This window comes from Chiloscyllium plagiosum, unplaced genomic scaffold, assembly GCF_037043375.1.
Source record: "Chiloscyllium plagiosum isolate Xiang-an unplaced genomic scaffold, Cpla_swu_hap1 HiC_scaffold_2, whole genome shotgun sequence".
Lineage (NCBI taxonomy): Eukaryota > Metazoa > Chordata > Chondrichthyes > Orectolobiformes > Hemiscylliidae > Chiloscyllium > Chiloscyllium plagiosum.
In genome coordinates, this window is record NW_028270140.1 from 115,496,297 (window position 1) to 115,509,540 (window position 13,244).

Genomic DNA, 13,244 nt, shown 5'->3' on the forward strand with positions numbered 1-13,244 from the left:
AAGCTACAAAGGATCACAGCCCTTAGGACAGCCTTGAATACTGCACTTACCCAAACAGCAAAGAGGGAAGTATTATTTGCAAAGCAAAGACTATATGAATATGGTGACAAACCTGGCAGATACCTAGTGTATCTTGCTAGGAAAAGAACTGCTAGTTCTTTTCAAGTTATCACATACATTAGGGAAAGTGCTGGTACTCTGACTTGTGATTGTAATAGGATCAATACAGCCTTTAGCAAGTTCTATTTTGAATTGTACAAATCACAGGACTGTGAGGATAGAACTAAGAAGATGGAGTCCCTCTTTAAAAACTTGGCCTTTCCGGATTTAACCTCGGAGCAGGTGTCGATCCTGAATGCCCTCCTGACAACCCAAGAAGTACTCAATGCAATTAGACAGCTTCAGAGTGACAAAACACCTGGACCAGACGGATTCCAGGTTGAATTTTATAAAGAATTTATAGGGGAACTGGCTAGTCCACTTACAGACATGTATAATTACTCACACAGTCAGGACTGCCTCCCGCCTTCGTTGAGAGAAGCAAATATTTCTCTCCTCATTCTTAAGGCAAGGCTCCAGAAGATTGCTCATCCTATAGACCAATATCCTTGTTAAATGTGGATTTTAAAATTCTTTCTAAAACATTAGCATTATGATTGGAGAGTGTCTTACCATATATTATAAGAGAGGACCAGACTGGGTTTATCAAGGGCCATAAATCAACCAACAATATTAGAAGCATCTTAAATATGATACAAGCCTGTCAACAGGAAAGAATACCAGAGATAGTTGTTTCTTTGATGCAGAGAAGGCATTAGTGTTTATACTTGTTTGCATTACTTCATAATTTTGTAAAAAAAGTTTAAAAATTTCCTTTTTTCCAGTAAAAATACCTATAAATAAAAGTTCCTCCAATCACTGTTTCAAAGGAACAAATAGATTTCACCTGACCTCAAACACGATGCTTATTTCAGAATAGAGAGATCTGCTGAGGAGCCATTCCTTGCAAGCTTCTTGAGCCCAATTAACTCCAGATCTCCAAGCCAACCACTGTTCGAAACAAGCTCAGCGAGAGTCTATAAAAAACAAGCGGCTATCACCAGTCATGTGATTTCTAGGAACTTCATTTTTTTTAAAAATCTCCAAAGTCTACAGCGATTTCTTAATGACCTCTGAAAATAAACCACTCCAGGAGTTTCCACAAAAGTTGAAATAAATCAATTTTGACCCATCCTTCAAAACAGAAGTCCCTCAAGAAATGTCAAACATGAAGCATCTTCATAACAGGCTCAGTCTCTATGGAAGCAACCATGGGGAGAATCAACAGAAGAACACCATTCAGTGAACAACAATTAAAATAGTATCTATATGACTGAAACTCGGGCCAGAACAAATACCTGGACTATAAATGAACCTTCAAGTACTTGAGATAGCTAGTGCATTGAACTTTTGAGAAACGTCCCGGGTTCAATTCCCACCTCGGGCGACTGTCTGTGTGGAGTTTGCGCGTTCTCCCCGTGTCCACTTGGGTTTCCTCCGGGTTCTCCGGTTTCCTCCCACAGTCCAAAGGTGTGCAGGTTGGGTGAGTTGGCCATACTAAATTACCCGTAGTGTTAGGGGTAAAATGTAGGGGAATGGATCTGGGTGGGTTGTGCTTCGGTGGGTCGGTGTGGACTTGTTGGGCCGAAGGGCCTGTTTCCACCCTGTAAGTAATCTAAAAAAAAAAATAAGACTGAAAACTCTCTTCATTTCATGTAAACCAAAGTCTCCAGAAAGAGTGACCCACCTCAGCATCTTCACCAAAAAACCGATACTTGTATCCACACTCCACACACAGCACTGCATCCTTGTGTTGGTTTTTGATCTCCAGGTACTGTAGTTCTAGTGGAGTGTAAGTGCTCCTCGTTCTACGGTTGACTGTACCCGTTTCAAAAGTGTTCTTCACACTGTTTCCCTTGTTTGAAGCTGAAAATCGATGCCAATCCAGATTTACAATTTCTTGAGAACGACACTGTCAGAAATGAAAAAGATAATTTCAGGATTGCTCTTAAAATCTTCACAACCAAAATTTGACAAACTAAAAAATGAATATTTTTCAGAACAAGCTTAAATAGCATGAGGCAACTAAGCAGCAGCAAATCTAAAATACAAAAGGAAATTCTTGAGGAGCAGCTGGTAGCACCCGAGAGTCAGAGTCAAGAAAATAATGAGGAAGAAACTGGGTTATTCAAACTTGAAATTGTTAAAGGTTTGAGTAAGACATTTACTAAGGATACAAAAAGATTTAACATTTTTTGCAAAATTTCAGTGCTTAGACATACAATTTAAACTGAGCCTCGAAACATGTTAATCTACCTGATACAATCCGTCTCTGTCTGCATTTTTGGGATGAACAAAATCATCCCATTCTCTGCAAACGTTGTCAGAGTTTAGATCATAATTTTCTGCATCTTTGAATCTTTTGAACTGGATATCCACATCCGGGCCTTTAGCAACGGATGGTTCTTGCTGATTATCGATTGAAAATCCCTTTAGTCTATCCATGGTAGATGAAGATACAAGAGCATGGATATGTGCTGTTGGTTGATCTTTGGAAAAGAAAAATAAATTAATTGCATGAATTAAACAAAATGACAGCTTTATATTTACAACTGAGGCTGAGGAATACACCCACAAACATACGACAAAACAAAATGGATTTTTCTCTGAAAACAAAAGCTGGGCCAAAGAAGGGCGACCTTATAGAGGTTTATAAGATCATGAGGGGCATGGATAGGATAAATAGGCAAAGTCTCTTCCCTGGGGTGGAGGGGGGGGGGGGGGGGGGAGGAGTCCGGAACTAGAGGGCGTAGTTTAGGGTGAGAGGGGAGAGAAAAAAAAGAGACCGAAGGGGCAACCTTTTCACACAAAGGGTTGGACGTGTATAAAATGAGCTGCCAGAGGAAATAGTGGAGGCTAGTACAATTGCAACATTTAAAAGTCATCTGGATGGGTGTATGAATAGGAAGGGTTCAGAGGAATATGGGCCTGGTACTGGTGGGTGTGACTAGATTGGGTTGGGATATCTGGTCAGCATGGACAAGTTGGATCGAAGAGTCTGTTTCCATGCTATACACTCTATAACTCTGTGACTCTGAAGGCAAAAAGGATGAGGACTAGAATGTTCCCAAGTCTGCTGTTTTGATGCTCTAATGCATGTGGTCAAGCCACAGTTATTTTGTGTCTTAGCAGTCAGAGCTCACTCAAAAAACATAATCTTGAGAATTTTCTTCAATAACTGGTGGGCGGCACGGTGGCACAGTGGTTAGCACTGCTGCCTCGCAGCGCCTGAGACCCGGGTTCAATTCCCGCCTCAGGCGACTGACTGTGTGGAGTTTGCACGTTCTCCCAGTGTCTGCGTGGGTTTCCTCCGGGTGCTCCGGTTTCCTCCCACAGTCCAAAAGATGTGCAGGGTCAGGTGAATTGGCCATGCTAAATTGCCCGTAGTGTTAGGTAAGGGGTAAATGTAGGGGTATGGGTGGGTTTCGCTTCGGCGGGTCGGTGTGGACTTGTTGGGCCGAAGGGCCTGTTTCTACACTGTAATGTAATGTAATGTAATCTAAAAAAACTCTTTTGGAAGAACTAAATTTGTTTTACCTTTAATTCAACATGAGACATCATTTCAGAAAATAGGAGAGATTTGTTGGGCAATCTTTCCAGACAGGCTTCTTGACCTTAACCAATTCCGATACTAAAATATTCTCCACCCAGTCACTGTTCAAACAGCCCTAACAGGGGCCTACAGCAGAACAAGCAGTTATCACCAATCATGCAATTTCAAGTTAGCCTTGTTTAAAGAGGCCAATGCCTAAAATGATCATTCAACAACCTCGTTTGAAGAAACCACTCAAGATATTTCCACAAAACTTGAAATAAAATCAGTATTTCCACAATCCTTCAAAACTTAAGCCCTCCAAGAAATAACATATATAAACAGAGTTTTGAAAATGCCTTACGTAAAGTGTAAAAAAGCATCTGTAACTTATTTAAGAAACATTTTTGTCTCTCAAACATTTGATCAATGAACCTGACCAGGTGTTAGATTTGAAGGTAGGTGAGCACTTTGGTGATAGTGACCACAATTCGGTTATGTTTAATTTAGCGATGGAAAGGGATAGATATATACCACAAGGCAAGAGTTATTGCTGGGGGAAAGGCAATTATGATGCGATTAGGCAAGATTTATGATGCATAGGATGGGGAGGGAAGCTCCAAGGATGGGCACAATTGAAATATGGAGCTTATTCAAGGAACATCTACTAAGTGTCCTTGATAAGTATGTACCTGTCAGCAGGTCCAGTGAGGGAGCCGTGGTTTACTAAAGAAATTGAATTTTTTGTCAAGAGGAAGAAGGAGGCTTATGTTAGGATGAGACATGAAGGCTCAGTTAGGGTGCTTGAGAGTTACAGGTTGGCCAGGGAAGGCCAAAAGAGAGAGTTAAGAAGAGCCAGGAGGGGACATAAGAAATCATTGGTGGATAGGATCAAGGAAAACACTAAAGTTTTCTAGAGGTGTGTTAGGAATAAAATGACTACAGAAAAATTAGGGCCAATCAAGGATAGTAGTGGGAAGTTGTGCGTGGGGTCAGAGGAGATAGGGGAAGCGCCAAAGGAATACTTTTCGTCACTGGAAAAAGACAATGTTGTCGAGAATATTGACATAAAGGCTACGAGACTAGACAGGATTGAGGTTCACAAGAAGGAGATGTTAGCAATTCTGGAAAGTGTGAAAGTAGATAAGTCCCCTGTGCCAGATGGGATTTATCCTAGGATTCTCTGGAAAGCCAGGGGGGAGACTGCAGGGTCTTTGGCCTTGATCTTTATGTCATCATTATACAAAGAACAAAGAAAATTTACAGACCAGGAACCGGCTCTTTGGCCCTCCAAGCCCGAGCCGATCCAAATGTACGGTCTAAACCTGTCGGTCAATTCCTAAGCTTCTGTATCCCTCTGCTCCCCACCTACTCATGTATCTGTCCAGACACATCTTAAATGAATCTACCGTGCCTGCCTTTACCACCTCTGCTGGCAACGCGTACCAAACACCCGCCACCCTCTGTGTGAAGTACTTACTACGTGTATCCTCCTTAAACTTTCCACCTTTTACCTTGAAAGCATGACCTCTCATTGTTGAATCCTTCACCCTGGGAAAAAGCTTGTCTCTATCCACCCTGTCTATACCCTTCATGATTTTGTAAACTTCAATCAGGTCCCCCCTCAATCTCCTTTTTTCTAGTGAAAATAAACCTAACCTACTCAACCTCTCTTCATAGCTAGCACTTTCGATTCCAAGCAACATCCTCGTAAACCTTCTCTGCACCCTCTCCAAAGCGTCCATATCCTTTTGATAATGTGGCAACCAGAACTGTACGCAATACTCCAAATGTGGCCGCACCAGAGTTTTGTACAGCTGCAGCATGACCTCGTGGCTTCAAAACTCAATCCCTCGACCAATAAAAGCTAACACACCGTATGTCTTCTTAACAACTCTATCAACCTGGTTGGCAACTTTCGGGGAGCTGTGTACATGGACACTGAGATCTCTCTGCTCATCTACACTACCAAGGATCTTACCATTAGCCCACTACTCTGCATTCCTGTTACTCCTTCCAAAGTGAATCACCTCATATTTTTCCACAATAAGCTCCATTTGCCACCTCTCAGCCCAGCTCTACAGCTTACCTATGTCTCTCTGTAACCTGCAACATCCTTCAGCACTATCCACTATTCCACCAATCTTAGTGTCATCTGCAAATTTACTAACCCATCCTTCTATGCCCTCATCTAGGTCATTTTTATAAATGAAAAACAGCAGTGGACCCAAAACAGATCCTTGCGGTACCCCACTAGTAACTGAACTCCAACATGAACATTTCCCATCAACCATCACCCTCTGTCTTCTTTCAGTGAGCTAATTTCTGATCCAAACTGCTAAATCACCCTCAATCCCATGCCTCCATATTTTGTGCAATAGCCTACCGCGGGGAAACTTAACACTTAACTGAAATCCATACACGTCACATCAACTGCTTTACCCCTATCCACCTGTTTGGTCACCATCTCAAAGAACACAGTAAGGTTTGTGAGGCACAACCTACCCTTCACAAAACAGTGTTGACTATCTCTAATCAACTTATTCCTCTCTAGATCCTATCTCTTACAACCTTTTCCAACACTTTACTGACAACCGAAGTAAGGCTCACTGGTCTATAAGTGCCAGGATTGTTTAGATTACTTGCAGTGTGGAAACAGGCCCTTCGGCCCAACAAGTCGAAGTGCAACCCACCCAGACCCATTCCCCTACATTTACCCCTTCACCTAACACTACGGGCAATTTAGCATGGTCAATTCACCTAACCTGCACATTTTTGGATTGTGGGAGGAAACCCACGCAGACACTGGGAGAATGTGCAAACTCCACACAGAGAGTCGCCTGAGGCGGGAATTGAACCCGGGTCTCTGGCGCTGTGAGGAAGCAGTGCTAACCACTGTGCCACCGTGCCACCCACTTCTTAAATAAGGGGTCAGCATTTGCTATCCTCCAGTCTTCTGGCACTATACCTGTAGATAATGTGAGGTGATGCATTTAAGCAAGTCTACTTCTAGAGCGAATTATACAATGAATGGAAGAGTCTTGGGGAGCAGTTCTGGTCATTGCATTACAGGAAGAATGTGGAAGCTTTGGAAAGTATTCTGAGGAGATTTACTAGGATGTTGCCTGGTATGGATGGAAAGTCTTACAAAGAGAGGCTGAGGGGCTTGAGCTGTTTCTATTACAGAGAAGAGTTTGAGAGGTGGCTTAATTGAGACATAGAAGATAATCAGAGGGTTAGGTAGGGTGGACCAGTGAGAGCCTTTTTCCTTGGATGGTGATGGCTAGCACAAGGGGACATACCTTTAAATTGAGGGGTGATAAATGTAGGACAGATGTCAGAGGTATGGAATGCACTGTCTGCAACAGTTGTAGACTCGCCAACTTTAAGGCCATTTGAATGGTCATTAGATAAACATATGGATGAAAATGGAATTATGTAGGATAGATAGGCTTCAGATTGGTTCCACAGGTCGGCGCAACATTGAGGGCCAAAAGGCCTGTACTCTGCTATAATGTTCTATCGCATTTTATTGAAATTTGAAAAGAATATGCATGTCTAATTAACCTGTACTGTGGGTGGAATATCAATCATGAAGTAATCACACAAAGTCTGAAGACGGAATGGGGTTATGGGATGAATGATCTTTTATGACTTGAAATTTGTCACATACTTATTTAATGCAAAGTGAAACAGTACATACTGAAGCATGCGTAGATTGGACAGGAGATCAGGATTCAGTTTGGAGGATTATCAAAAGCCCTGCTGTAAACTTGTGCCTCAGACATCTCCAGCTCAGGAGGTAGCTATTCAGCCCATCATATCCAGTTTGATCAACAAAGATCTGCCTGCACGACTTTCACTTTCCAGCTCTAGGCCATAGATCTGGAAGCTATGACAATGCAAATTAATATCTAAATGCTGCTTAAGTATTTTTTAAGATTTCTGATTCAGCCACTCTTGCAGGCAGTGAGTTCCACATGCCCATCACCCTCTCGATGAAAATATTTCTCCTGAACTCTCCTCGTAGTTCTCTATCTCTTACATTAAATCCAAGCCCCCAATTACTGACAACCCTACTAATAGGAAATGTGCCTTCCTATCTACGCCTCTCAACCTTATACACTACTATCAGGTACCCACTCAAGCTTTGCTGCTCAACCCTAGCCTTTCCCATCTTTAGTTATATCTCAGTCTCTCCAGCCCAGGCAACAGCCTGGTAAATCTCAACAGACAGTAGACAATAGGTGCAAGAGTAGGCCATTCGGCCCTTCGAACCAGCATCACCATTCATTATGATCATGGCTGACCATCCATAATCAGTATCCTGTTCCTGCCTTATCCCCATAACCCTTGATTCCACTACCTTTAAAAGCTCCATCCATCTCTTTCCTGAAAGTATCCAGAAACTTGGCCTCCAGTGCCTTCTGGGGCAGAGCATTCCATATATCCACCACTCTCTGGGTGAAGAGGTTTCTCCTCAAATCTGTTCTAAATGGCCTACCCCTTATTTTTAAACTGTGTCCTCTGGTTCTGGACTCACCCATCAGCGGAAACATGCTGCCTGCCTCCAGAATGTCCAATCCTTTAATAATCTTATACGTCTCAATTAGATCCCCTCTCATCCTTCTAAACTCAAATTTATACAAGCCCAGTCGCTCTAATCTTTCAACATATGACAGTCCGCCATTCCAGGAATTGACCTAATGAACCTACACTGCACTCCCTCAATAGCCAGAATGTCCATCCTCAAATTTGGAGACCAAAACTGCACACAATACTCCAAGTGACCCACCGACTCCCACAGCTACCTGGATTACACCTCTTCCCACCCTACCTCCTGCAAAAATGCCATTCCGTATTCCCAATTCCTCCGCCTCCACTGTATCTGCTCCCAGGAGGACTAGTTCCACCACAGAACACACCAGATGGCCTCCTTCTTTAGAGACCGCAATTTCCCTTCCCACGTGGTTAAAGATGCCCTCCAACGCATCTCGTCCACATCCCGCACCTCCGCCCTCAGACCCTACCCCTCCAACCGTAACAAGGACAGAACACCCCTGGTACTCAACTTCCACCCTACCAACCTTCGCATAAACCAAATCATCCGCCAACATTTCCGCCACCTCGAAACAGACCCCACCACCAGGGATATATATTCCCTCCCCACCCCTTCCCGCCTTCCTGCAAAGACCATTCCCTCCATGACTACCTGGTCAGGTCCACGCCCCCCTACAACCCACCCTCCCATCCTGGCACCTTCCCCTGCCACCGCAGGAATTGCAAAACCTGCGCCCACACCTCCTCCCTCACCCCCATCCAAGGCTCTAAAAGGAGCCTTCCACATCCATCAAAGTTTTACCTGCACATCCACCAACATTATTTATTTTATCCGTTGATCCCGATGTGGTCTCCTCTACATTGGGGAGACTGGACTCCTCTTAGCAGAATGGTGCGGGTGTCCCCTAAAGCAATCAACCACACCGCCCTGTGGCCCAACATTTCAACTCCCCCTCCCAATCTGCCGAGGACATGGGCCTCCTTCACCGCCACTCCCTCACCACCAGACCCCTGGAGGAAGAACACCTCATCTTCCGCCTCGGAACACTTCAACCCCTAGGCATCAATGTGAACTTCAACAGTTTCCTCATTTCCCTTCCCCCACCTCACCCCAGTTCCAAACTTCCAGCTCAGCATTGTTCCCATGATTTGTCCTACCTGCCTATCTTCTTTTCCACCTATCCACTCCACCCTCCAACCCTCCCGACCTATCATCTTCATCCCCTCCCCCACTCACCTATTGTACTCTATGCTACTTTCTCCCCACCTCCACCCTCCTCTCAGTTATCTCTCCACCCTTCAGGCTCTCTGCGTGTATTCCTGATGAAGGGCTTTTGCCCAACACGTCGATTTTACTGCTCCTCGGATGCTGCCTGAACTGCTGTGCTCTTCCAGCAGTTCAGAATCCAAGTGCAGTCTCACCAGGGCCCTGTACAGCTGCAGATGGACCTCTTTGCTCCTGTACTCAGTTCCTCTTGTTATGAAGGCCAGCATGTCATTAGCTTTCTTCATGCATGCTTGCTTTCATTGACTGTACAAGAACACCTAGATCTCATTGTACTTCCCCTTTACTTAATTTGACTCCATTTAGATATTAATCTGCTTTCGTGTTCTTGCCAAAGTGGATAACCACACATCATCCACATTAAACTGCATCTGCCATGCATCCATCCACTCACCTAGCCTATCCCAAGTCACCCTGTATTCTCATAACATCCTCCTCACATTTCACCCTGCCATCCAGCTTTGTGTCATCAGCAAATTTGCTATTATTACTTTTAATACCTTCATCTATATCATTAATGTATATTGTAAACTGCTGTGGTCCCAGCACCGAACCTTGTGGTACCTCACCGGTCACCGCCTGCCATTCCGAAAGGGACCCGTTTATTACTACTCTTTGCTTCCTGTCAGTCAGACAATTTTCAATCCAAGTCAGTATATTGCCCTCAATACCATCTGCCCTAATTTTGCTCCCTAATCTCCTATATGGGACTTTATCAAAGGCTTTCTGAAAGTCCAGGTACACTACATCCACTGGCTCTCGCTTGTCCATCTTCATAGCTACATCCTCAAAAAATTCCAGAAGATTAGTCAAGCATGATTTCCCCTTCGTAAAGCCATGCTGACTCTGACCTATCCTGTTACTGCTATCCAAATGAGTCGTAATTTCATCTTTTATAATTGACTCCAGCATCTTTCCCACCACTGACGTCAGGCTAACCGGTCTATAATTCCCTGTTTTCTCTCCCCTTCCCGAAAAGTGGGACAACATTAGCCACCCTCCAATCCACAGCACTGATCCTGAATCGATAGAACATTGGAAAATGATTACCAATGCGCCCACAATTTCTAGAGCCACCTCTTTAAGTACCCTGCAGATCATGAGGTCCCAGGGATTTATCAGCCTTCAGACCCAACAGTCTACCCAACAACATTTCCTGCCTAATATAAATTCCCTTCAGTTCATCCACTACCCTATCCATTCAGCCACTATTACATCTGTGAGATTATTTGTGTCTTCCCCATTGAAGACCGATCCAAAGTACCTATTCGACTCTTCTGCCATTTCCTTGTTCCCAATAATAAATTCACCCGTATCTGTCTTGAAGGACCCAATTTTAGACTTAACCATTTTATTTCATACCTAAAAAAAAACTTTTACTATCCTCCTTTATATTTTTGGCCAGGTTGCCTTCGTACCTCATTTTTTTCCCCCACGTATTGCCTTCTTAGTAATCCTCTGTTGCTCTTTAAAAGTTTCCCAGTCCTCCGGCTTCCCACTCAGCTTTGCTACATTATACTACTTCTCTTTTATCTTCATACAGTCCTTAACTTCCCTCATCAGCTACGCCCCCTCTGCATCCTCTCTAATACAATAAATCTTTCCAATAATGCAGTGATCAGAATTGCATGCAGAACCTCAGCTGTGACTTGACTGCATTTTATACAGTCCAGAACAACCTTCTTACTCTTATATTTTATGACTCAACTCATAAAGGAAAGTATCCCAAATGCCTTCTTAACCATCTTCTTAACCAATATATCGACCCCCCTGCTACCTTCAGAGATGTATGGATATGCACATCAAGGTCCCTTTGAGCATTAGTTATTCCAGGGTCCTTCCATTTAGAATGGATAAATTGTAACGAGCATGGCAGCTTTTAATTTTCAAAGCTTAGTTGAAGGGATAGAGTACATTAGTAAGCTTGAAAGAGCAGAAAGCAAGATACAACACTAATTTGTGATTAGGTGGCAACTTTGGTCCAAAGAGTGGAGAAAGCTTCACAATTCTGAAGTTCTGCAAAATAAGTAGCTGAAGAAATAATGGAAATGCTGGCTAGAAGAAAGAAGGTGGAAGCAATTACAGAAGAGGAAGAGCATTGAAAGAATGAAAATGGGGTGTAGTTCTGAATTACACATCATTTAATGTCCCGGTATGGAATGCTCAAAAATCAAGTTTCATAAGAGTAACATAATATTCTCAGGTTTATACATGAGTAAACAATGGATGATTCTTCTCTCATAGGCAACCACCCTGGACACAGTGAGGAGCATCAAGTGTTGCTGGGAAGGCTGAAGCTTTCTAGGTCTGAGCTATAATCTGAAGGTGAGATGGAATCTGAAGGAGAGATTTTTCTATCACTAGATGCAATGAGTTGCCTGGACTGCAGCAAATTTCAAAGCATCAAGCATTTTGGAGAAGACATCTGTAAAAGAAGCTATCAAAATCTTCTTTCATCAATTAAATAAAGATAACTCATATCCCTTCACAAGCAAGCACTCCATTAAATGAATATGCCAATATTTGCTGCAACATGGAAAGCCAATGCATAGGTACAGACCCAGGTAAATTTATTCTATACGTATTTAGATTATGAAGTATTATTAGGACATGTGCTACTTAGCCATCACTGATTTAGACAATTAACAAGGGAGACAACAAAATAAATCAATCAGTGAAATGGATTTGACACTGAACTAATTTTTAAAAATTCACAAAATCAGGGCACAGTAACAAGGCCGGCATTAACCAACCTTGAGAAGGTGACAGTGAGCCACCATCTTGATCCACAGCAGCCTGTGGTAAATATGTTGTTAGAGAGCAAGTGCCAAGATTTTGACCAATGACAGTAAAGGAACAGAGATACAAGTTTCAGATCAGGAGAGCGTGCAGCTTGGAGGGAAACTTGCAGGTAAAGATGCTCCAATGCAATTTGCAGTCTTGTCCTTCCGGCTGAGTGTGGAAACTGTTATTGACTGAGCCTTGGTGCGTTACTGCAGTGCATTTTGTGGATGCATAACTTTACTGCCAATACACAATGGTAATGGAGAATGACAGTGTTTAAGGGGATGCACTTGGTTCAAATCAAGCAGACTGCTTTATCTTGAATATCACTGAGACTCAGTACAATTGGAACAGCCTTTACCCAGACAAGTAGCCACAATATGTACATTGCTATTCCAACCAAGTTTCTAGCTAATGATGAGCCCCAGGATCATGATGATGTGAGATTTGGTGATAGTAATCTGATTGAACAGCAAAGAAAGGTAGTGAGACTCTCTCTTGTTCAAAATATTCATAAACAGCCCCAGGCTGATTGTTGTGTTGAGGAGAAAGTGAGGTCTGCAGATGCTGGAGATTCTTCAGGATTCCTGAAGAAGGGCTAATGCCCGAAACGTCGATTCTCCTGTTCCCTAGATGCTGCCTGACCTGCTGCGCTTTTCCAGCAACACATTTCCATGATTGTTGTGTTGATCTTGGTGTATGTGGGTATGGGTTCTCTGAGGAGTTGCAAGTGCCACTTCCCTTTTATTTATTCATGGTACTCGGGAGTCATTGGCTGGGCCAGCATTTTGCCTGTCCCGAGTTCATCTGGTGAAGATGGTGGTGAGCTGCCTTCTTGAACCGTTGCAGTTCATGTGCTGTGAGTTGACCCATAACACCTTGAGGGATGCACAGTGTGCAAACATAAACATCCTATTTCTGACTGAATGGTGGAGAAAAGCAAAGCAGGACAAATTGAACAACTGAGATCACACCAATTACAAG

At 43.2% G+C, this 13,244-nt stretch overlaps 1 protein-coding gene across 4 annotated transcripts in view; it reads right to left on the reverse strand.

The window, feature by feature from the left end:
* msh3 (mutS homolog 3 (E. coli)) overlaps positions 1 to 13,244 on the reverse strand; it is a 288,075-nt gene that overhangs the window by 268,568 nt on the left and 6,263 nt on the right. For all 4 annotated transcript variants that reach the window (XM_087999818.1, XM_087999815.1, XM_087999807.1 and 1 more), the window contains exons 3-4: positions 2,356 to 2,588; positions 1,787 to 2,011 (exon numbers count right to left, since the gene is read on the reverse strand). In XM_087999818.1, coding sequence (XP_087855944.1) covers positions 1,787 to 2,011; positions 2,356 to 2,588 — 458 coding nt within the window. The remainder of the gene's footprint in view (positions 1 to 1,786; positions 2,012 to 2,355; positions 2,589 to 13,244) is intronic.